The sequence below is a fragment of the Phyllopteryx taeniolatus genome, chromosome 11 (assembly GCF_024500385.1).
Source record: "Phyllopteryx taeniolatus isolate TA_2022b chromosome 11, UOR_Ptae_1.2, whole genome shotgun sequence".
Classification (NCBI taxonomy): domain Eukaryota; kingdom Metazoa; phylum Chordata; class Actinopteri; order Syngnathiformes; family Syngnathidae; genus Phyllopteryx; species Phyllopteryx taeniolatus.
In genome coordinates this window covers 6,599,456-6,622,387 of record NC_084512.1, presented here as the reverse complement: position 1 = coordinate 6,622,387, position 22,932 = coordinate 6,599,456, and the positions used below count along the sequence as shown (strand labels likewise).

Genomic DNA, 22,932 nt, shown 5'->3' with positions numbered 1-22,932 from the left:
GCTCATCAAACACCTGTTTGGAACATCCCACAGGTGAACAGGCTAATTGGGAACAAGTGGGTGCAGTAATTGGGTATAAAAGGAGCTTCCCTGAATTGCTCAGTCATTCACAAGCAAAGATGGGTTCACCTTTTTGTGAACAAGTGCATGAGAAAATAGTCGAACAGTTTAAGGACAATGTTCCTCAATGTACAATTGCAAGGAATTTAGGGATTTCATCATCTACGGTCCATAATATCATAAAAAGATTCAGAGAATCTGGAGAAATCATTGCATGTAAGCGGCAAGGCCGAAAACCAACATTGAATACCCGTGACCTTCGATCCCTCAGACGGCGCTCCATCAAAAACCAACATCAATGTGTAAATGATATCGCCACATGGGCTCAGGAACACTTCAAAAAACCAGTGTCAGTAAATACAGTTCGGCGCTACATCCGTAAGTGCAACTTGAAACTCTACGACGCAAAGCAAAATCCTTTTATCAACACCCAGAAGCTCCGCCGGCTTCTCTGGGCCCGAGCTCATCTAAGATGTCCCGATCCAAAGTGGAAAAGTGTTCTGTGGTCCGACCAGTCCACATTTCAAATTGTTTTTGGAAATTGTGGATGTCGTGTCCTCCGGGTCAAAGAGGAAAAGAACCATCCGGACTGTTATGGACGCAAAGTTCAAAAGGCAGCATCTGGGATGGTATGGGGCTGTGTTAGTGCCAATGGCATGGGTAACTTACACATCTGTGAAGGCACCATTAATGCTGAAAGGTACATACAGGTTTTGGAGAAACATATGCTGCCATCCAAGCAACGTCTTTTTCATGTACGCCCCTACTTATTTCAGGAAGACAATGCCAAACCACATTCTGCACGTGTTACAACAGCGTGGCTTCGTAGTAAAAGAGTGCGGGTACTCGACTGGCCTGCCTGCAGTACAGACCTGTCTCCCAGTGAAAATGTGTGGCGCATTATGAAGCGTAAAATACAACAACAGAGACTGTTGAACAGCTGAAGCTGTACATCAAGCAAGAATGGGAAATAATTCCACCTACAAAGTTTCAAGAATTAGTGTCCTCAGTTCCCGTTTATTGAATGTTGTTAAAAGAAAAGGTGATGTAACACAGTGGTAAACATGACCCTGTCCCACCTTTTTTGGAACGTGTTGCAGCCATAAAATTCTAAGTTAATAATTACTTGCTAAAAACAATAAAGTTGATCAGTTTGAACATTAAATATCCTATCTTTGTAGTGTATTCAATTAAATATAGGTTGAACATGATTTGCAAATCATTGTACTCTGTTTTTATTTATGTTTAACACAACGTCCCAAGCGGCACGGTGGACGACTGGTTAGAGCGTCAGCCTCACAGTTCTGAAGATCCGGGTTCAATCCCCGGCCCCGCCTGTGTGGAGTTTGCATGTTCTCCCCGTGCCTGCGTGGGTTTTCTCCAGGCACTCCAGTTTCCTCCCACATCCCAAAAACATGCATTAATTGAAGACTCTAAATTGCCCGTAGGTGTGACTGTGCGTGCGAATGGTTGTTTGTTTGTATGCGCCCTGCGATTGGCTGACAACCAGTTCAGGGTGTACCCCGCCTCCTGCCCGATGATAGCTGGGATAGGCTCTAGTACGTCCGCGACCCTAGTGAGGAGAAGCGGCTCAGAAAATGGATGGATGGATGGATGGGCTCGAACAGGACTTGGAACAGGAGCATTGTGACATTCTGTCAACAATTCTGAATGTAAAGCTTATCGTAAACAACTTTACTCATTCGTTGTTCCATTGATATTTTTAAAGATGCCATAATATTGTGTTTGGAAGGTGTCAGAAAAATGTCCAGTGAAAAATACTGGCTCTATTCCTGATTTTTTGTTTTGCATATTTTTCATACTTAAATGTTTCAGGTCATCAAACAATTTCAGAATTTCAAGTAAAGGACAAAATGAAGATTTTGGAGTAGCTAACTCAAAGTCCAGGATTAAATCCAATTGCGATACTGTGGTTAGTGGTGGGCATATCGATCCAAATATCGATAATATTGATACCAAGCTCGATACTAGCGTGGCAATATCAATACAGTAGTTTCAGTTTCGCTCTTGTATACACGGCTTTGGTTTCATCAAACAGGCAACGCCAGACTCATTGTTTCTGTCTCAGCCGGTACACTTTGGTCCTCCTTCCCCCTCTTGTGTTTCGATGTTCTGCCGTCACATGACTTAGCAGCGCAAAGCAAACAAGCAAGCAAACTACCAGCTTGGGTCCGCCAGCAAACCCAGCAATTCATTTTCTCAGTGAAATTGTTCCATTCCATTCCAATCCATTTGTTACCTTAGCCAGCTCAAAAAGTAACAATTATGTTAAGACCTTGATGTAATACATTAACCCCATTCAAATGTTGATTAAATGGATATAGTTAATGGAATTGTTTATTTAAGAAAAAAATCCAGACATGACAATGAACGGGAAAAAACTTTGTGACTATTTCAGGTTTTTTGTTTTTGTTTTTTTAAATAAGTGTTTTATTTTAAGCAATAAACGTTGTCCTAATTTTGTCCTGAGTTTTCACTATTTAATTATTTTTTTTTTAAACTTGCAAAAATACTTAGAGGTTGTGAAAATTGAGATTCAGCAGTTCGGTCTACCTCTGATTGCTAGCACCAAGACAGGTTTCAAACTTTTGATTCGCTGTGTGTGGAAGCGCTTCACCCACACCCACACCCACCCACACACACACACACACACACACACACACACACACACACACACACACACACACACACACACACACGTATTGTATAACACAATGACAAAAGATGACAAAGCATCTGTTTTGTTGTATAACACAATGACAAAAGATGACATACAGTATCTTGTTCTTGATGTTTACTGCGTATTTTCATAAAAAACAGCAAAGTTACATAACCCTCCAATGATATTTGCCTACAACAACAACCATTTTACGCTACACAAGATGTTTCTATTTCCAGTTCAGCGCTTCTAATAATGACAATGTTTTAGGTAATAAATGTAAAAACAATAGCAAATGTCTTTTGGGAAGTAAATAAGGGCTTTGGCAGAAATACATTTGAAATGGTAAATAAGATTCCCTGATCATAATTCTTCGTGTGGTTGACCACATTCTGTCTTGCCTAGAATTCATAACGTCCCGTCAGCATACTAAAATTATAAAAGTTCAAAAGGATTTATTCATATATTCATAGAGACTATAAGCAATTCAGTGCATTAAGATGTCTTAGTGTAGAGAAGGAGAAACCAATAATTTAGGGTCCAGAAATGTGAGGCAGATTTTCTCAAATGTCTTCAAATTCATTTGCATATAAATTGACACATTTTCACCTAAACTGGAAAATGTACAGAGGAAAGATTGAAGCAAATCTCTTTAGTGTTTGGAGCCAAACAGCAATTATACTTCTAGGGGGGGGGGGGGGGGGGGGGGAAATGTAAGACCAGATTCTTTTTTTGCAGATGCATATTGTCAGAGATCAAGGTTGTGTTCTCTTAGAACGGGGGAAAAAAAAGTAGGAGTTGAGTTGGTAAAGAGGGGCTTTTCCACCAACCAACCCAGAAAATTTCAGTTCCTGGTAGCAAAAGGTTTCTGTGGTCCATGTGGTTTGTGTTTCCATCACACTTATTAGTTCAGGGTAGCTCCAGCAAATGAGGTTGATGTAGTTCAATACTGACAACTACTGGATCTAAAAAAATGCTGTCAAGTTCGGTGGTGATGGTGGCAAAAAGGGTGACCCAAATGCAGAGATGCAGGGATGCAAGGCAGGAGTGCAGGAATATCAAAATAGGTATTTTAATTTCAGAAACAAAAAAGGCAAACAAGGATCTAGGAGCAAATGATAAATTAACAGAGTCCAAAAAGCTTGATTCAAAGAAAGAGAAACATGGAAACCAAAATACTGACCATTAAGAAACATGACGAGATAAGGAAACACGGGCTATGACAACTGACCACAACCAACAAACAACAATGCAGCAACACAGAGTGAAAGAAAGCAGGGAACTAAATACAAATTGAGACGAGGAACACGAGTGGCTGCAGGGAGCTGACTGGTTGACATAAGGTAGAGGGCTGACGAGAACAGGTGGAGACAATAACCAAATGAGCAGATAAGACATGAACATGTGACACAGGAAACTTTGACCAAAGCTAACAAACTAAATCTCATCAGAATCAACTCAACGAAAACACAGACCATGACATGACCACAAACATATGATTAACATACATTTAAAAACGATTGCATACGTGCACCACCACCATATAAAAGTATCGTTTATGATTATTCACACTATTTTGCAAATGATTTACTAGCAAAACAAACCAATTTACCGATATAAAATCATAGTCCCAAACATCGTGGATAAACCATTACTACTGTAATTATTGCACTTTATTTGAATGATAGTTTGTTTTCCTCTACCATCCTCTTTAAAGGAGTCAGGGCTTTTTAACTTTGCACATATCTTCATGTCTATACTACGACATTTTATTATTATCTATTTTTGATAAATAGACAGACAGGCAATCAGAGCTCGATAGATAGATTAGATAGATTTGTGACCTTCATAAAGTTATTAAAAACTTTACACGTGACTGTTTGTAATAATGAGTGAAATTAAAATGAGAGAAATTAAACAGGCAATCTTAGCAGTACAGCCCACCCCTCTCTCTCTCTCTCACACACACACGTAATTTTGAGACAATCATACGTGACGTCACTCAGGTAAATAACTTTTGGTTTGATTCCCGCGACAAATGTAGCAGCATTGATAATGTTGTGTGTAAAAAGACAAGTTGTAGGTGACTTGCGGCGGGAGGAGTTTACCGGACTTTACAAAGGTACGTGCAGGCTCGCTACCTTCATCACCAGCAGTCCAGATGAGTTGATGGCTCACACTGGTCATTTAAAAACAAATAAGTAGCGCGCCAGCGTTAATATATGTATGTAGTGGCCACTCCACTGGACACACAATCAGAATCAGAATCATCATTATTCGCATCTGGGCACACAATCAGAATCCGAATCATCTTTATTCGCATCTGTGACGCACATGTACGCGACGGTGGTGTGATAACAGCGTGTCCTATCTGGAAAAAGCAGTCAATTATGTTGCAGCAGGCAGCCAATCATATTGCAGCGGGTCGTTTTTAACTCAAACGGGATTTAGAACAATGACTGAGACGGCGTCAGAGCTATCCCCCCCGCCCCTTCCCCTCTCTCTCTCTCTCTCTCTGGAGGAGATTGCGGCATAAAAGAAGCAACTTTCAATCATTAAAATGCACTTGCACAAATGCGACAATATGAAATTTTTAATCACACGAACTGAAAAAAGGTCGCAGTCTCGAGCCCTGTCTGTAGTCATCTGTATGCTTCTACATTTATTTATATATTCAAAAAGACAAGTTTTTCTAATGTCTTGGCATTCAGGCGATTAGTTTTCTTCATCCAAGTTATCCAACTTTAGAGAACATACGCTCACATGTCTTTTATGGACCTTTTCTTCATCATGTGCTATGATGTAGTGTAATATTTATATTACATTTTAAAGTTTGTATATGTATTTGTTTCTATTTCGTTTTGTTTTACGCTGCTGTCTACAGCCAGGTTGGCATTGCAAATACCTTACTTGGATGAGGTTGAATAAAAAAAATAAAAAAATACATGACTTCATGGACAGCTCTTAGTACAAACAGTGTGTACATTGTACAGTTTACACCAATCTGATCGGGTTGATCGGTATCGGCCGATAATTAGCATATTATGCAGATCGGCTTTAATGTCATAATTCGCCGATCCGATCACTGACGTAATTGATCGGCTCCACAAAAGACATTTATGCCGTGTCGCCATCATGTATGTTTCAATCCTAAAGCTATTTTATTGTTAGCCTTGTCCCATGTCTTGTGGCATAGTACCGTAAATACCTGGCGACCAATCTTTTTTTTTTTTTTTTTTTTATACATCTTGTCGGTGAAAAAACATGTCAGCGGTGTGGGACTTTTTTGTGGTGTCTGAGACAGACAACACGAATGGCGATTACAATCTGTGCACAACTGAAGGACCTCTTGGGGGAATGTCATCTAAATGCTTCAACACCACAAATTTGATCAGGCACCTGAAGAATGTCCACAAGGAGGAGTATGCCGAGTTCAAGCAAAGCAGCATGGAAAAGGAAAAGCTAACAACTAAAAGGACGCTGCCGCAAACGATGCTGGACAACAACCATCCATATAGCCGGGACAGTGAGAAATTAGAGTTGGCATGTCATTAACAGTATTTGTCGATGTAATGTATTTTAACTACAACCCCAATTCCAATGAAGTTTGGACGTTGTGTTGAACATAAATAAAAACAGAATACAATGATTTGCAAATCATGTTCAACCTATATTTATTTTAATACCCTAGAAAGACAAGATATTTAATGTTCAAACTGATAAACTTCATTGTTTTGAGCAAATAATCATTAAATTAGAATTTTATGGCTGCAACACGTTCCAAAAAAGCTGGGACAGGTGGAAAAAAAGACTAAGAAAGTTGAGGAATGCTCATCAAGCACCTGTTTGGAACATCCCACAGGTGAACAGGCTAATTGGGAACAGGTGGGTGCCATGATTGGGTATAAAAGGAGCTTCCCTGAATTGCTCAATCATTCACAAGCAAAGATGGGGCAAGGTTTACCTCTTTGTGAACAAGTGCGTGAGAAAATAGCCGAACAGTTTCAGGACAATGTTCCTCAACGTACACTTGAAAGGAATTTAGGGATTTCATCATCTACGGTCCATAATATCATCAAAAGATTCAGAGAATCTGGAGAAATCACTGCATGGAAGCGGCAAGGCCAAAAACCAACATTGAATGCCAGCCATAAAATTCTAAGTTAATGATTATTTGGTAAAAACCATAAAGTTGATCAGTTTGAACATTAAATATCTTGTCTTTGTAGTGTATTCAATTAAATATAGGTTAAACATCATTTGCAAATCTTTGTAATCTGTTTTTATTTATGTTTAACACAACGTCCCAACTTCATTGGAATTGGGGTTGTATAATAAAGTAACGTAATTACAGTACGTTTGCACCCATTATTTCTGTCTCAAGTAATGCTGGTTTGACCTGACTGAACTTTAAACTTATGTCAGTGGCCAATGCTCGAATGCCCCGTAGAGGTTATTGATGTTTTACCTTTTGTCTAAAATGCTCAAGAATACTTTTGAAGATAGTCAGTATACTGTACAAAAGTATATACAGTAAATGAACATGTCATTTAAATAGACACATTGTTCCATCTTGTGATCGGATCGGTGCTCAGTTATGGTTTTTTTAAACTCGGTGATCGGTCCCAAAAATCCTGATTGTGTGAGCCTAGTGCATTGCGAATATTTATTTCTGCACGTACAAACACAGACAATAAGCCAGGCTTCGTTTCCTTGTCTTGCACTATGACGAACGCAGCCGGCCTCACGCCGGTATTCATCTTCTATGACCCAGCTGGGGAAGACACACACGGCCACTTGGGCTCGGATCTCTGCTCCTTAGCAGGACCGGGTCAGCCAGCAGTAGACCTTGCTGCCGGGGTGGCGGCGGACTTTGCCATCGATTCCCCCGACGCGGCTCTTTGCTCTTTGCTGAGCTTTGGAAGTTCCTGTAAAGTTCCTACGATGGGAAAGCCCCTAAGGTTTTTAGAGGCATTTGCTAGATGCTGCCATCTGCTCCAAAAAACAGGCTATACAATTATGAACCTGACAAAGTGGAATTTATACCAATGGATAAATTCATAATAACATAAGGATGTTCTGCAGGGCGATGCAGTGGAGGGGGAACACTGAAAATATATTTTGAGCAGCTGTGTTTACATACTGCATCTTATTACTGGAAGTTACGGTCCAGGTAACAATGTATTTAGCACTGCAGTTGATGCGTGCTTGCATGAGGAATAGTGAATTGATCATTTTTTATTTATTGTTGATGTAAAGGACAAAATACAATAGATGGGAAAATAAATAAATGAAAAAATAAAGGTAGGGGTTCTTGATGTGTGTTGAGCACAGTGCTGGCCTGCAAGGAGATGCTGTCACAATGTTGGCTGTAATCTTTGACCACCAGCTGCACATCGCACCTGTTTACCTCTCCCAAATATACTTTTAGAGGTGGTGAGACAGGCATGTGCACACAAACTCACACACGCGCACACACACACACACACACACACACACACACACACACTTGCCTCGCTTCTGCTTCCTCCTTCACCGTTTGTGGTGCGTCCACTGTGGGCCTTGGATTTAAGAAAGCAGTTTACCAACACTTGCGTTAGACATTGCACCCTAAGAAGTTTCTTGACCCGAGGAACCCGACAGTTGTAGCCCATCTCCCGGATGTGTCTGAATGTGGTGGTTTTTGAAGCTGTGACTCCCGCCTCATTCCACTCTTTCTGGATCTCTGCTAGATTCTTGAATCATCTCTGTTTGATAATCTGTTGAAGCCCACGGTCATCTCTTTCGCTGGTGCATCTTCTCCTGCCACATTTTGTCCTTCAATTGATATGCTTGGACACAGCACACTGTGAACAGCCAGCCTCCTTAGCAATGAACCTTTGTGGGTTACCCATCCTATGGAGGGTATCAATTATGGTCTTCTGGCCAGTTGTCAAGTCTGCAGTCTTCCCCATATTGAATCGATCTGAGACAATTGAACCAACCTGAAGCAATTTCATGACACCTGGGGAAACCTGTGCTGCTGCTTTGAGTTTAGTAGATGATTAGTGTGTGACACTCAGTTTACAACATTTATGGCCTGCAAAATTTGGGCTGATTTCTTCGCAGTATTCTAATTTTTTAAATTCCTGATTTCGTGGGTTTTATGAGCTGGAAGCACAAATGACTATAATAATAATATATCGGTTGTAATTATACTGTAAAATTGTTATTATTTTTTTAAATATACACTTGGCCAGGTCGGACTGGAATGGACCGCCCATTCGGGATTTATCCCAAAATTCCCAATTGCCACCCCGCCCCTGGTTGCATATTCATCATAATCGCTTCTATGACAGATTTATCTGCAATAACTATCAAATCAATACTGTGAAGATAAATATACCGGTAGAAATAATTGTGAAATAGCAAGGCAATTTTGTACTACCTGTCAGCAGATCTGTATATCTACAGAGCATCAGAAATGATTCTTTTTTTTTACCCACAGGACCTTCTGAAACCTTCATTCAAGCGTAGTGGATTCAGTAAAGCAGCCCAACCTTTTCACAACTGTGTGCATAGCTGCAATATTTAGGTCAGTCTCAGTATAACATTCACTTTCATAAACTGTGTGCAAGATATTGCAAACATTTAATTGTAATTTTTATTTTACATAACTATTGACAGTAACAGACATTTCCAATATAAAAATGTTCACAATCGCTTGATAATTCACCATAAGACATAATGCTCCTTGAATATGTTATGAAAGATCAGGGCCTAATAAATGAGTGGGGGAGGATATAGCTAAACGGATAAATGGAGGTAAACTTATTACAATTTAATATGTTGCATACATTACAGTCATCCATTAAAATTTAGATAGCAGGTCTTGGTCAGTATCTTTTTCAGGGAAACAACGATATGACAGAAAAGACAGTCAAGTAAGTAACCTTGTTATAAAAACCAGCAGGAACTCATGACGCCAGAACTCTAATGTTGCTGGTTTTAATAGAGAACCATTACGTAGATTGTACTTACCGGTAATAGCTTCAATAAAAACTGCAGCACTAATACTTTACAGTTTACCTGATCTTGTATCTTTACAAAAGGTGGGCTTTGAGCATAGGAGACAGGCATCTTGTAAAACAGAATAGAAAATAGTCCTGTCATATTTCCTTGAGTCAGGAATGATAAAGACAGACTTAAAAAAACAAACAAAAAAAACCTCAGTAAGACTCAGACTTAAATCTCTCCTGATTTACAGAACATTGGACTAATAGTCAGCCTTAAACTACCGACATGCAAACACCGAAGACATAAGGTGACAAAAAAAAAAAAAAAAAAACATTGAGGGGGGCGGGGGGGGGGGGGGGTCTTTAACGACTGCACTATGTCAGACTACTGCCATAAAGTCTTGCCGTATCTCGGGCAGACAGTGGTAACACTACACGACATTATTCCGATAGCACCGTATCCTGTCTTATACAATCACTGGGCTTTATCTTGACAAACAAACACTGTCGGAGAGGCGGAAGCAGAAAAAGGTGTCACCGGTCAACGCGACTGGATACACAAATTAGCATGCCGACAATAACACCAATGGATCATGCCAATGTATTGTATTGTGTTGTGTTGGGGATAAAAAGTACAAAAAGAGGAAAAGCGTGGTGTCGTCACCGGTAATCAGGAGTGGGTTTTCCATTCAAGAAGAGCTTGAGGTATGTTCACAGACTTACAACATAATGTTATGTGAAGAAGGCAAAAGGCAAAATAAACACAATTTCTTCACACAGAAAAACATTTATTTACACCGCTCAAGTACATGTTAGTGTACAACTAAGATTAAAATTAAATTTGCCTCATTTCTTTGCTTTTTTGTTTTGGCCTCCAACTTGAGCCAGGCCCATCTCCACCTGCACCTGATGCCTGCTTCAAGCTGTGCCGCATGAATAGCACCCTCCTCTTTAAGCACTCTAATTCTGGAAAAGAATTGACTAAAATCATTGTCTGTTTCACTATTACCAACTTCAAAGGCTAATCCCAAATGCATCCTCCAGGAAAATATTAAGTGAAGTATTTTTCTGTTTTTATTGGCCATGTCTGTATTTGAAGTTACTTCCTTCTGTGTTGTGACATAATCCCTATCATCGCTCCGTCGCTTAATACATTTAACATTAACATCCGTAAACTAATTAGATAATTGTAGGCGGGTTTCCGAATTAATCCTAAATGTACTGGCGGATCAGCTCTTATCGCCGATGTTACGTGTGCTTCGCTGTTCCACTGGGACCACAACGAGGGCCACGACACGCAGCACCTCAACGTGAAAATACAAAAGACCAGTGCAACAAATACCACATGGGCTGATCTGATGAGCAAAAATTTTGCTTAAACTTAAGAGTACCAATAGAGGACGTCCGCTCCAGAGGTGGGTAGAGTAGCCAAAGGTACTCAAGTAAGAGTACTGTTACTTGACAATAATGTGACTCAATTAAAAGTAAAAAGTAATCCACCAAAAAAATTACTTGAGTAAGAGTAAAATAATAATTATTCAAGTACTGAGTAAAAAGTGTGTGACTTTTGATTTTTTTTTTTAACCACAGCATGAACATCAATTAAAAAAAAAATTACAAAACCAAATGTGAATGTGCAAATTTTGATGTTGCTGTGTGTGTGTGTGTGTGTGTGTATGCACAGTCAAAACTACAACAAAATATCTGCAATTTACTTCACTGTGTTTTCTAAAGTTATAAGTGAGCTGAAATATCTATGTTTGGGCAGACAATGCCAGACAAATACTACAATACATGAAAGCTGTTGTTTTTGTTCGTCTAAATGTAAACAAGAGTAGCGCGCCGTTGCCTTCATGGTAACGACGACCTTCCCAAAATGGTGGCCACATAGGAACGACAATCAGCCGGGCTGGCTTATCTCGTGGTAAGACCTATGCCCGGGAAGCCCATTAGAAGACGACGTGTGAGGTCACGGGACTTTCTTGTGTTGTTTGATTGGTGAACTAGACTTAAACGTCACTAGCGCTTAAATTGATTGGCACAAACATGCGCATGAAATAGTTGATTAATAAGCAATAATTAATAAATAAAAGTGGCGCGCGACATTTAGATCATTGTGACGGAGTAAAAGTACCGTTACTTCTTAACAGCAGAAGCGGCAGAAGTGTTTTTTCTGGTCTCGTCAACACCTGTGACTTATCCAAAGCAGGTCTCGAGCGCACAGGGGGAAACCTCAGGCCAATGCGCTGGTCTTTAATAGTCCGCCGTGGAGTAATATTCACAATTACATCTGTGTGTGGATGGTTGATGTGTGGAATGGATCAAGCTGCCAGTGTCCTAGGGGTACAAAACAGCCTATGACGACAGCGAACCCCCCACCTCCCACTCCAACCAGGAAAAACTCATCGGATCTATACGATTCACGTAAATGACCTATTTTGAGTTCACAACGGCGAATTTCGCCGAAAGGCGACTGATTTGCATGTATGAAACTATAATTTTCACTAACCCATAGGCCACCAGCACCACATCATACAGTGAGCCATCCTTAGGGACGCCTCACACCAAGCGACACAGCTGAAAGCCACTGAGGTGGACCATCACAAAAAAACTTACAGTCAGCGACTCTTCACCGCGCACAATGTGGCTGACCACAGCCCATTGCCCGAAGTGCTGCAACGGAAAAAATTGTGACCATGTGTCGGGTTTTCAGTAGGGGTAGCACTACTACACCATACAACACTCAAATTTAATGTGTGATTGTACTAGGCATACAGTATAACGATTTACTTTCCCCATCTTCCTTTTAGCTAGTGTCCTGTCTTTTGTCTTTTCTTCCTATATTATTCCCTTTTTTCTGTCACTCCCCTTTAAAAGTTTGTTCTGTCCGACTGAAATGTTCAATAAACATCCATCAGAATACAAAGAACCACAATTGCAGCTTAAAAACTCCACTGTGGCACAGTATAACTATTCCAGCATTAAAGGGATACAGATCCTTCTTTCTGCTTGACCTAACATCTGAACAGGACAAACAAACAAAATTTTATATATGTACACCTTTTACTATTTTTTGTTTTTTTGTTTTAATTGCGGGCCATGTCAAATATTATTTCTACTACTTGCTGCGTGCCGTTAAAAAAAATGGAAGGCGGGTCGCAAATGGCCCCCAGGCCGTACTTTGGACATGGCGCTCTTGACGCTTTTGCTTTCGAGCCACAGGTACTGTACATATGAAATTATAACTATATAGTACTTAAGTATTATTGTAAAGCACAATACTTTTTGATAGCATTTTTGATTTGACATCTGCGACCTTGTGACGCCATTCACCAGCAATTCAAATTAAGAACCGTAGCAAAACCACTGGCCAACAGTCAGCAACTCATGAAAGCTAGCTGCTAAACCCCGCAAACTGTGCGAAGGTTAGTCAGTTAGTTTCGGCCGCATCGATCTGTGTGCGGCAGGCTATAAATTGTTGTGATTTGTAACTGCTCCGTCTGACCTGTACACTCTCCATCCTTCTGTGTAGCGCAGGTGAATCTGAAGATAAAACAAATTCTATTTTTGTAGTTTTTAATATTTAATATTCTTGGTCAGAGTCCCAAACTACTACTTTTGGCTCTTCTGTAAATAGCCAGAACGAAGAAATTAACTATTTAATGGCTGCCCTCAAAGGCATGGCCAGCATTTCTTACCTTTACTATTTCTATCTTTTGCTTACCCAGTTCTCTATCACAACACAGTGTTTCCCATCCTTTATAAAGCCAAGGCACAGATTTGACAAAATATCACAAAATGTATTTACAGTATTCTGAAATAATGATGATCTCATCTCAGTTTATTCACAAATTTACTGAGTGGGAAATCCTGTTATTTGAACTAAAAGCTGATATGCTTTCAGGAATTGAAGAAAGACAAACAGATCTCCGTTTTTCACTCCACACGGCACGGAATGACTGTAATTATAATGTAGGGCTAAGATCCTTGGACACAAAAGATATGAGAGCATTTGAGTAGTGTTGAGAGCAAGACGTGTAGTATGAGAGCAAGACACATGAGTATGAGAGCATTTGAGTAGTGTAAATTAGAGCTCTTGACTTGCGTAAATGAGAGCATTTGAGTCGTGTCAATGAGAGCATTTGAGTTGTGTTAATGAGAGCATTTGAATAGTATCAATGAGAGCATTTGAGTAGTCAATGAGAGCATTTGAGTAGTGTTAATGAGAGCAAGACTCGTGCGTATGAGAGTGTTTGAGTAGTCCTTATGAGAGCCTTTTAGTAGTTTGTGTGTGTGTGAAAGCATTTGAATAGTAAGTGTGAGAGCTAATCCTAAATAATGTCCCTAACGGACCCTCATAAATTTACAGCCCCACCCATGCACGCGTGCGCACACACGCACACACACGCACGCGCGCGCACACACACACACACACACACACACAGACTGATGTTGAATTTGGGAAGACTGTGAGGGAGACAAGTACTAAGGCAAACACACTTTCAGGGTCTAACGAATATGTCATCCAGAGAGCGGAGGGAACAATTTGCTCTTATAAGCGATGGCTGATTCATCACATAACAACATGCCAGCAATGTCATGAAGTCAGTCAAAAATATTTCCAGTTTTACAAATGAAACATCAAACTTTACATTTACAGCTTGCAAGAACTATATGAGAACAGAGAGAAAAAAAGATTCACTTAAAAAAGGTAAACTAAAATGATGTTCTGCAGAAAACAAAGGCCATATTCACACTGCAGGGCATGATGGCCAATTTGGATAGTTTGTTCAATCCAATTTTTTTATGCACTCCTTCACATTAAAAAACAAATGCGACTTCTCATGTGGATGGAACGTGTCACACGGCACATGCGCACAAAATGCGAGATGCAATGTGTTTACAGGAGTAATTATGGCCCCTTGTGTTGGTCTCGTCCTGACACATTTTTGGCAATTTCAAGGATTTTGTGCTTGAAGTTACCAGTCCCCCCCTTCAGTTCTAATCATCATCTTTTCACCACTGACTATTTTCCTCTCCTTCATCCGCCATTGCTTTCATTGCGTGTCTGTTTTGTCGAATAATCGTGACGGTTTTCTTTTGAGGATGTACAGGTCGGATGAGCGCAACCTGAGTGTCCGTCAGCTTTATATCCACATATGAAAGAGGCCTGGATCAGATTTGAAAAAACGTTCACATTGAACGGTACAAAAATCTGATACGTCACACACGGGAATTGACCTGGAGTGTAAATGTAGCCTAGCTAAAAAAAGGTAGTTAAAACATTTAATGCTGCTTTGGAATCAAAGGAACACTCAACACTCAATCAAAAAACAAAAAAAATGCCGACCAAACCAAGCAGCAGCGATGTTAAGCCAGCGCCCTCAACTTTTAAATCTGACGTTTTAGGTCATTTTGGATTCCCCTGCCAATCCGTAACAAAGTAAATAGATATAAGTAAGGTCTTTTGTAAACTGTAGCAGTGAGAATTTTTTTTTTTTTTAGTTTAAGTGCTTTTTTTTTTTTTTTTACAATTTACATGTGCTTTACTTTTTCAGTATCTGTACAGAACTGTCATGTTTTTTTTTTTTTGTACTGCATATGTACAAATACAGTAGGTTATTATTGTGCACATTTTATTTTCAGGTGTTTTATTCAAAAATATGAGGTGACGTAGCGCATGTTCACATGGGCATGAAAATAAAGCTCTTACTGAATCGATAAACTATTTAAGCAAATATCGAATCGAATCCTAAAGAATCAAAATCAAATTAAATTGTGAGGTTACACCCAGGCCTATATCAAATAGTATTACTGCATATTGCTCAAATAGAGCTGGAAGTAGCTTTCCATGAATTTTCTGTTGACCGTTTTTGCTTTATTGGCCATATTCTGTCGTTAGTGCATGCCTTTTTTTTATTTATTTATGCATTTATACAATGCGTAATCTGGAAATTTGTGCACAACGACCAAAGTGGCATGACTCAGTGAAATCTGAGGCTGGGTGTAAATCATGGAGTATGGCGTTTTCCTGAGACTTGCGAATATCATAGAAATCCATTCGGAAAACACAGCATCATTTAAATATGAAAATACCTTCTGCAGCGGATGTGTAATCGCCAGCGAGATATGCGCATCACTCCGTCTAGTGTGCTACACTCTGAAGGACAGCATGTGTTTTTCTATTCTCTATTAAATGAATCAAATAAAGGAAGCTTAATCTGAATACTTTGCTGATGACTTAACGCATGCTTGCATATCCATTGTTAGAAAAGCAGGTGTGGCTGGCATTCTATAGATCAGCTGTGCCCTGCAAACTTTGTTTCACCACAAACCAGGCAAGTCGCTTAAACGTATTTGATGACTCACAGAGAAGCAAATAAAAACAAATGATTCAATAACCAACTCACCATTGAGGCATTACAATGATTTTAGTGGGAGTCCTGTGCTTTCATAAAAACTTCAAGCACGAGGAGCATGTTTAAAGCGAAAAAGGTCCACACACAGCCCCGGTGCTGATGCTGCGTGTGGATGAGGTGGTCTCCCGCAGCCTCACCTGCTGTGTCCTGCCCGTCAGGAAGCTGTAAATCCACTGGCAGATGGCAGGCGAGACGCTGAGTTGGAGAAGCTTGGAGGAAAGGAGTTCAGGGATGATGCTGTTGAACGCTGAGCTGAAGTCCACGAACAGGATCCTCGCGTAGGTCCCTGCACTGTCGAGGTGTTCTAGGATTAAGTGCACTCCCATGTTGACTGCATCATCCGCAGACCTGTTCGCTCGGTAGGCAAACAGTAGGGGGTTCACCAGGGGACCTGTGACGCTCTTGCGGTGGTCCAGCATGAGACGTTCAAAGGACTTCATGACCACAGATGTCAAGGCGACAGGCCTGTAGTCATTTAGACCCGAGATTGTAGGTTTCTTGGGGACTGGAATGATGGTGGAGCGTTTGAAACAGGATGGTACTTCTCACAGTTCCAGAGATCTATTGAAGATCTGTGTGAAGACTGGAGCGAGCTGGTCCGCGCAGACTTTGAGGCAGGATGAGGACACATGGTCTGGGCCTGCCGCTTTGTTAATCTTTTGTTGTTTGAAGATGTGTCTCACATCCTGTTCGTGGATGGTTAACACAGAAGTCAGAGGTGTGATTGTGGTCGGTGGTGTGGCTGGGTGGTTGTGGGGTGTGAAAGTGTCCTTTTCAAATCTGCAATAGAAGCTATTCAAGTCGTTGGTGAGTGTGCTATTGTTCTCAGCTTGAGGTGATCGTCGCTTGTAATTGGTCAGCGATTGTAATGCATGCCAGACTGATTTAGAGTCGTTAGTGCTAAACTGTTTTTCCAACTTTGCTGTATAGTTCCTCTTTGCAATGTCAATTTCTTTAGTCAGCTGGTTTCTAGCTCGATTATACAGGGCCTTGTCCCCACTCTGATATGCACCTTCCTTAACTTGGCGAAGTTGCTTAAATTTGGCAGTGAACTACGCCTTGTTGTTATTGAATGTGCGAAATGACTTTGTTGGTACACACACATCTTCACAGAAACTGATATAGGATGTGACAGTGTCCGTATATTCATCCAGGCTGCCAGCTGAATTTTCAAAGACACTCCAGTCTGTGCAGTCTAAACAGCTTTGAAGTTCCATCTTTGCTTCATTGGTCCACTTTTTCACTGTTTTCACTGTAGGCTTCACGCATTTAAGTTCCTGCCTGTATGTCGGTATTAAGTGAATTAAGCAGTGATCAGACGAGCCCAGAGCTGCACGAGGTTTGGCACGTTATGTGTTATTTAGCGTAGTATAGCAGTGGTCAAACATTTCATTTTCCCTGGTAGGACAGTCAATGTGCTGCTTGTATTTAGGGTGTTCGTGGTTGTGTTTAGCTTTGTTAAAGTCCCCGAGAATAATGAGGGGTGAGTCCGGGTGTTTTTTTTCCAATTTTGTTTACTTGTTCGGCAAGCATTAGCAGTGCGGCGTTCGTGTTAGCATGAGGCGGAATGTAGACACCGGCGAGAATGAATGATGCAAACTCACGAGGCAAAACATTCCTGCAGCGCCTCCACTGTCTATACTTTACCATGAGTGATGCAATTTAATGATGTATTGTCCCACCCCTGTTCTATACTGAGGGTAATAGTTGAACATGAATAGAGCTTAAAATGTGACATGTTCATTAGGGATAGGAGATACTCAGGTGAAGTCCAATTGTCTATCTAAAGTAAAAGCTTGTTGTAACCCAAACTTTAAAAAATAGCTTTAAAAATTAAAAAAGGTTTTGTGTATTTCTTTTTTAAAAGGCTTACAAACTATTGAAGTCCTGTTTGGAGGCATGGAGAGCAAAAAGAAAAGGAAAAAAAAATCTAACGAAGGCTTAATCATCTTCTGACCTTTCCAAAGGAAGACACGACAATGTGTTGCAGCCTCTCTCGCTGTCTGTCTGTCCTTCCCTCATCCAGATCTCATCTCCTTTTCCTTCCCTCACTCCCATTTATTATATATCTATTTCACACTGGGTCCTAATGAGAACTTACTACTACTACTGTTGATGAAGTTTGTGTGTGTGCGTGTGTGTGTGTGCACGCGTGTGTGTGTGAGCGAGTGTGTGTATGTGGGGGGGGGGGGGGTTCAGCGGTTGAAAGACAAGTAAACACCAGCTGAGCTCCTGTACCACTTCTGACCTTCCTTGTCTTTGTCTATCAACCTCCTTCTGTGTTATCCTTTTTTCATCTGACTGTTGGTATTAAGGAACTGTCACTAAACTCTTCACTGTCAATGACCGCCATATCTCTGAGGTTTTACTCCCACTGGGCTCTCCATCTGAAGACCTTAATGAGCCCTGTGGAGGAGAAACACCTCCTAGAAATCAAATACTGAGGGGGCTGAAACACAAGGGGAAAGGTAGACAATGGTGGGGGCAGGCAATTATCTTTTCAGTGTTTGGCCATTGAGCCCTATAGCAGGCGTGTTACAAATGAACTGCCATATACATCGATCTACCAGCATTCCTTGCACAAGTGAATTGAGAAAGGATGATCCAAAACTGAGGGAGGAGGATAGGGAAACTATTTAAACTATTAATGCCATGTAATACTGTATGCGATTGTCTGGGGACCAGATCAGGGTGTGCTCCGCCTCTTGCCTGGAGTTATATGGCATGGGCTGCAGCACGCCCGCAACCCTAGTGAGGATAAGCGGTCCAGAAAAATTGATGGATGGATGCTGTGTTGTCTTCTTTTCAAAATATTATCTTACTTTGAACTTGTGTAACTGCTTCATAAGGAAATAACGGAATTGTAGTGCTGAGTATGGATGAACCAAATTTATTATTATGCCACTGTTACGTCAAGTATTACTTAAATTGGCTGGAAAATTGTCCTTTACTTTAATTGGACAACATTTTGAAATAGGCTGACAATAGTCATAGAGCAACTACTTCTTTAAAAGTTTCAAACACAGGGGTCATAAAATGTAGCCTGAGGACAAATTACATATTTTCTCACAAACTATCAAATTAAATGAAGATTCTGGGAGCTTTACAGCCTGAGGAAGCTTTTGGGAAGCGGGTGTTGAGATAAATTGTGACAATAAAGAGAGATGCATGTAAAAAGAGGGGCCTAAAAGGGAAGGATTAACAGAGGGGTGAAGAACAGAGAAAATACAATGTCAGCAAAGCTTGCACATAGAAATGGAAGAGGATGGTATACCTCCCAGCTTCATCCGAGAACAACACAATGTCATTAATGCTCACTTTATTTTTAATTTATTACACTGCTTTGTTTCATTACAGACCACCCAACATCCAAGTTCCAAACAGAATGCCATGTTAGCAAAAAATTGTGGTTGCAGTATTTCCGCAAACCCTACTCCATCAAATCCGTACCCTTCCATCACCACAGCATCAGTTTGGTAAGACACGTTCGTTTGTGCTCTGGTTGTTTGTAACATTTCTTTGTCTTTTTCTTTTATGTGATAAGGTCCTTATCAAGTAAGCTTAAGCTCAGGTTAAGTAAGCCTAACGTCTGTAGGTACTATCCCCTGGCTGGGCACACCGTGGCGAAGATAGAGTCAAGTGTACTGAAACTGGCATCTTCCAGCAAAATGACAACTTAGGAACAATTCAAGATATGAGCAGTCCTGTGGAACATACTGTAAATTATTATTGAAGAGGTTAAATTCTGTACTATGTTGTTGCACAAAGATTCCTCAATACCGGTACTGTTCATGACCTTTTTACTTATTTATTATCTTTTTTTTCTCTGCATCTGCTGTTATTAATTGTCTTTGGCTTCTCTGCATAACTATTTTGGGACTGAATTTAAGAGAAACCTTTGACTTTCAATTTGTACTGTTTGGAGACATATATAATACTTGCTTTGAAATGACTTTTCACTGTCACTTGAACTATTTCTTGCTTTGTGAGCCAAGATTTTGAGTTATGAGCGAGCATCAGCTACGCCGACACTTAAGTGAAATGACCATATATATATATATGTATATGTATATATATATATATATATATATATATATATATATATATATATATATGTATATGTATATATATGTATATATATGTATGTATATATATATATATGTATGTATATATATATATGTATATGTATATGTATATATATATATATATATATATATATCTCACAGTTCTGAGGAGCGGGGTTCAATCCTGCTCGGTCCCGCCTGTGTGAAGTTTACATGTTCTCCCCGTGCCTGCGTGGGTTTTCTCCGGGCACTCCGGTTTCCTCCCACATCCCAAAAACATGCATTAATTGGGGACTCTAAATTGCCCGTAGGTGTGAATGTGAGTGCGAATGTTGTTTGTTTGTATGTGCCCTGCGATTGGCTGGCAACCAGTTCAGGGTGTACCCCGCCTCCTGCCCGAAGATAGCTGGGATAGGCTCCAGCACGCCTGCGACCCTAGTGAGGAGAAGCGGCTCAGAAAATGGACGGATATATATCAGAATCATTTTTATTTGCCAAGTATGTCCAAAAAACACGCAAGGAATATGTCTCCGGTAGTTGAAGCCGCTCTAGTACGACAACAGACAGTCAATTGACAGAGAACACTTTTGAGACATAAAGACATTGACAAAAAACAGTCACTGAGCAATAAAGGGTTAATAGTTATCTTTTAATGCCGGTACATTTATTTATTTATTTTTTTGACAATTGTCCTCTAGCACTTAGAGCAGTTCGAATGACTAATATTGCAATAGTCTGGTGCAATGACCATTGTGCAAAGGGCGCCGAGACTTCAAGGAGTGTATGCAGTTTAAAGTGACGAGTAGCGCGATAATCTGGGACAATGTTTATTGTGCAAATGTTGCAGATATATATATATATTATTACCATTATTCAGAATCCACATATGTGACAACACTGTGGGCTGAAGAGAAAAGACAAAGATGGCTTCGGACAAAGGCAAACTATCAGGACGTTTCAGTGAGCATCCGTCTCGCAGTATATCTGAATTGTATTTGCTGTGATTGCATGTCTCACCATTAAAGTTTGCATGGAGCAAACATGACTACAGTAATAAATGCCAAATGAAGCCAAGTCCTAGATTTGAGCAACTAGATCTATTGTATACTCTCTTGAAAGAAATGGTTGTCAAAGACCATCATTTAGGACAATGTCTATTTGGGATGTGCATTTGAGGTAAATTTCATAAATAGAAATTAGGGGAAATTAACAATCAACTCACTGATTGTTATTTTGCATTTTATATCTATAGCGATGTGAAAATATCTCTATGGATGTTCTCAACTTCAGTTTCAATGTCAGTTTCGTATCGAATGGATAATGCTGCCCAGAGGAGTTGTGCCATATGATTTTGCTCTATCATCCATCCATTTTGGATATCGCTTATCCTAGTCAGCGTCACAGGGATCATGAGCCCTGCTGGCTTTGGGCACACTGGACTGATCACTAGTCAATCACATATATGAAGATTTGACACTCACATTCACACCAATGGGTCACTCAGAGTCTTCACTTAATCTAACCTATTACTTTTAACTGCTGGAGGAACACGCTATCTTCTGCTGTGATGTAGCTTTTAACTAAACCACTGTCGCACCATGCCACACGTATCATATATCCTGATTTGTACATTTTTGGAAGACCCTACTTAGGTCTCTGCGTTGGTCCGCATACAGCGTATTCCCTTCTGTGTCAGGAGGAAAGTGACAGCAGCTTGGTGGAACAAAGGAATACATCACATTAACATAATTTTGCATGGTAATGTATTCAGCATTGGGAATGACTTTCCACAACAGAGGCACATATTTGTGGAGGGGGGAAAAAGATTGTGTTTAGAGAGAAGCAAAATGGAATGAAATTGCAGAAGCATGCAGAAGAAAATCTTAAATATTTGCCACCATATTTAGGATTACAAATGAAGATAAACTACAATAATCTCTTGAGCCCAATTGTGTTAACACTCACAGCAGCACAACTTTTTTAAAAACTTTTTATGTCTCATACAAAAATTATTTAACACGTGTAGCTCATACATTTATCCCAAATGTCATCATGTTACCAGCAAAATGGACAGTTTAAAAAAAATGCTTGTTTTCACAATACAACTCTCACACACACGTGGGAGCCAAGGCGCTTTATTCAGCACAACCAGACAGCATTGTACTGCTCTGTAATTAAATGTAGATATGGGTCAAAACTCCCAGCAGGTTTGCTGGCATGGGCTGGAAAGCAAATTGACTCTCCTCTAAGTGACTTTTATTCATTAGTCTTTCGAAGTCAGAAAATAATATAACTTTTAAGCTCTAAGCTTAATGTGATGGGAAGTCGAATCCAATCAGAAGTTCCCTTACTCCTTGGCAGAGATAAGCACTGTGCTCGCCAGTTGCAAGACAAACAACTACTGTCAATCAAAGGTGCACAATATAGTACTAAAAAGCTTGAGGATACATTACCTTTCCAAAGCTGCCCTTCCCAATGGCCCGCAATATCTGAAAGTGGTCAAAGTTCACTGCAAAAAAAGAAAAAGCATTGCATTACGATATAATTTGCCACAATACAGAGCAATAAAAATATATTGGCACCACTGACATTTTTGCATATTTAAGTTTAAATATGTTGATTGCATAGTTTAACAAAGTCAAAGTCCCTGTTATCGTTAGTAGTTTTAAGTACCAAGGGACTAATAGCTGTGATCAGCTGTTCAGTACATTTTA

The 22,932-nt window shown here is 40.1% G+C and overlaps 1 protein-coding gene across 3 annotated transcripts in view; it reads right to left on the bottom strand.

Annotated features, from left to right (window-relative positions):
* LOC133485473 (serine/threonine-protein kinase 32C-like) overlaps positions 1-22,932 on the bottom strand; it is a 98,505-nt gene that overhangs the window by 35,406 nt on the left and 40,167 nt on the right. For all 3 annotated transcript variants that reach the window (XM_061789199.1, XM_061789200.1, XM_061789198.1), the window contains exon 2: positions 22,672-22,727. In XM_061789199.1, coding sequence (XP_061645183.1) covers positions 22,672-22,727 — 56 coding nt within the window. The remainder of the gene's footprint in view (positions 1-22,671; positions 22,728-22,932) is intronic.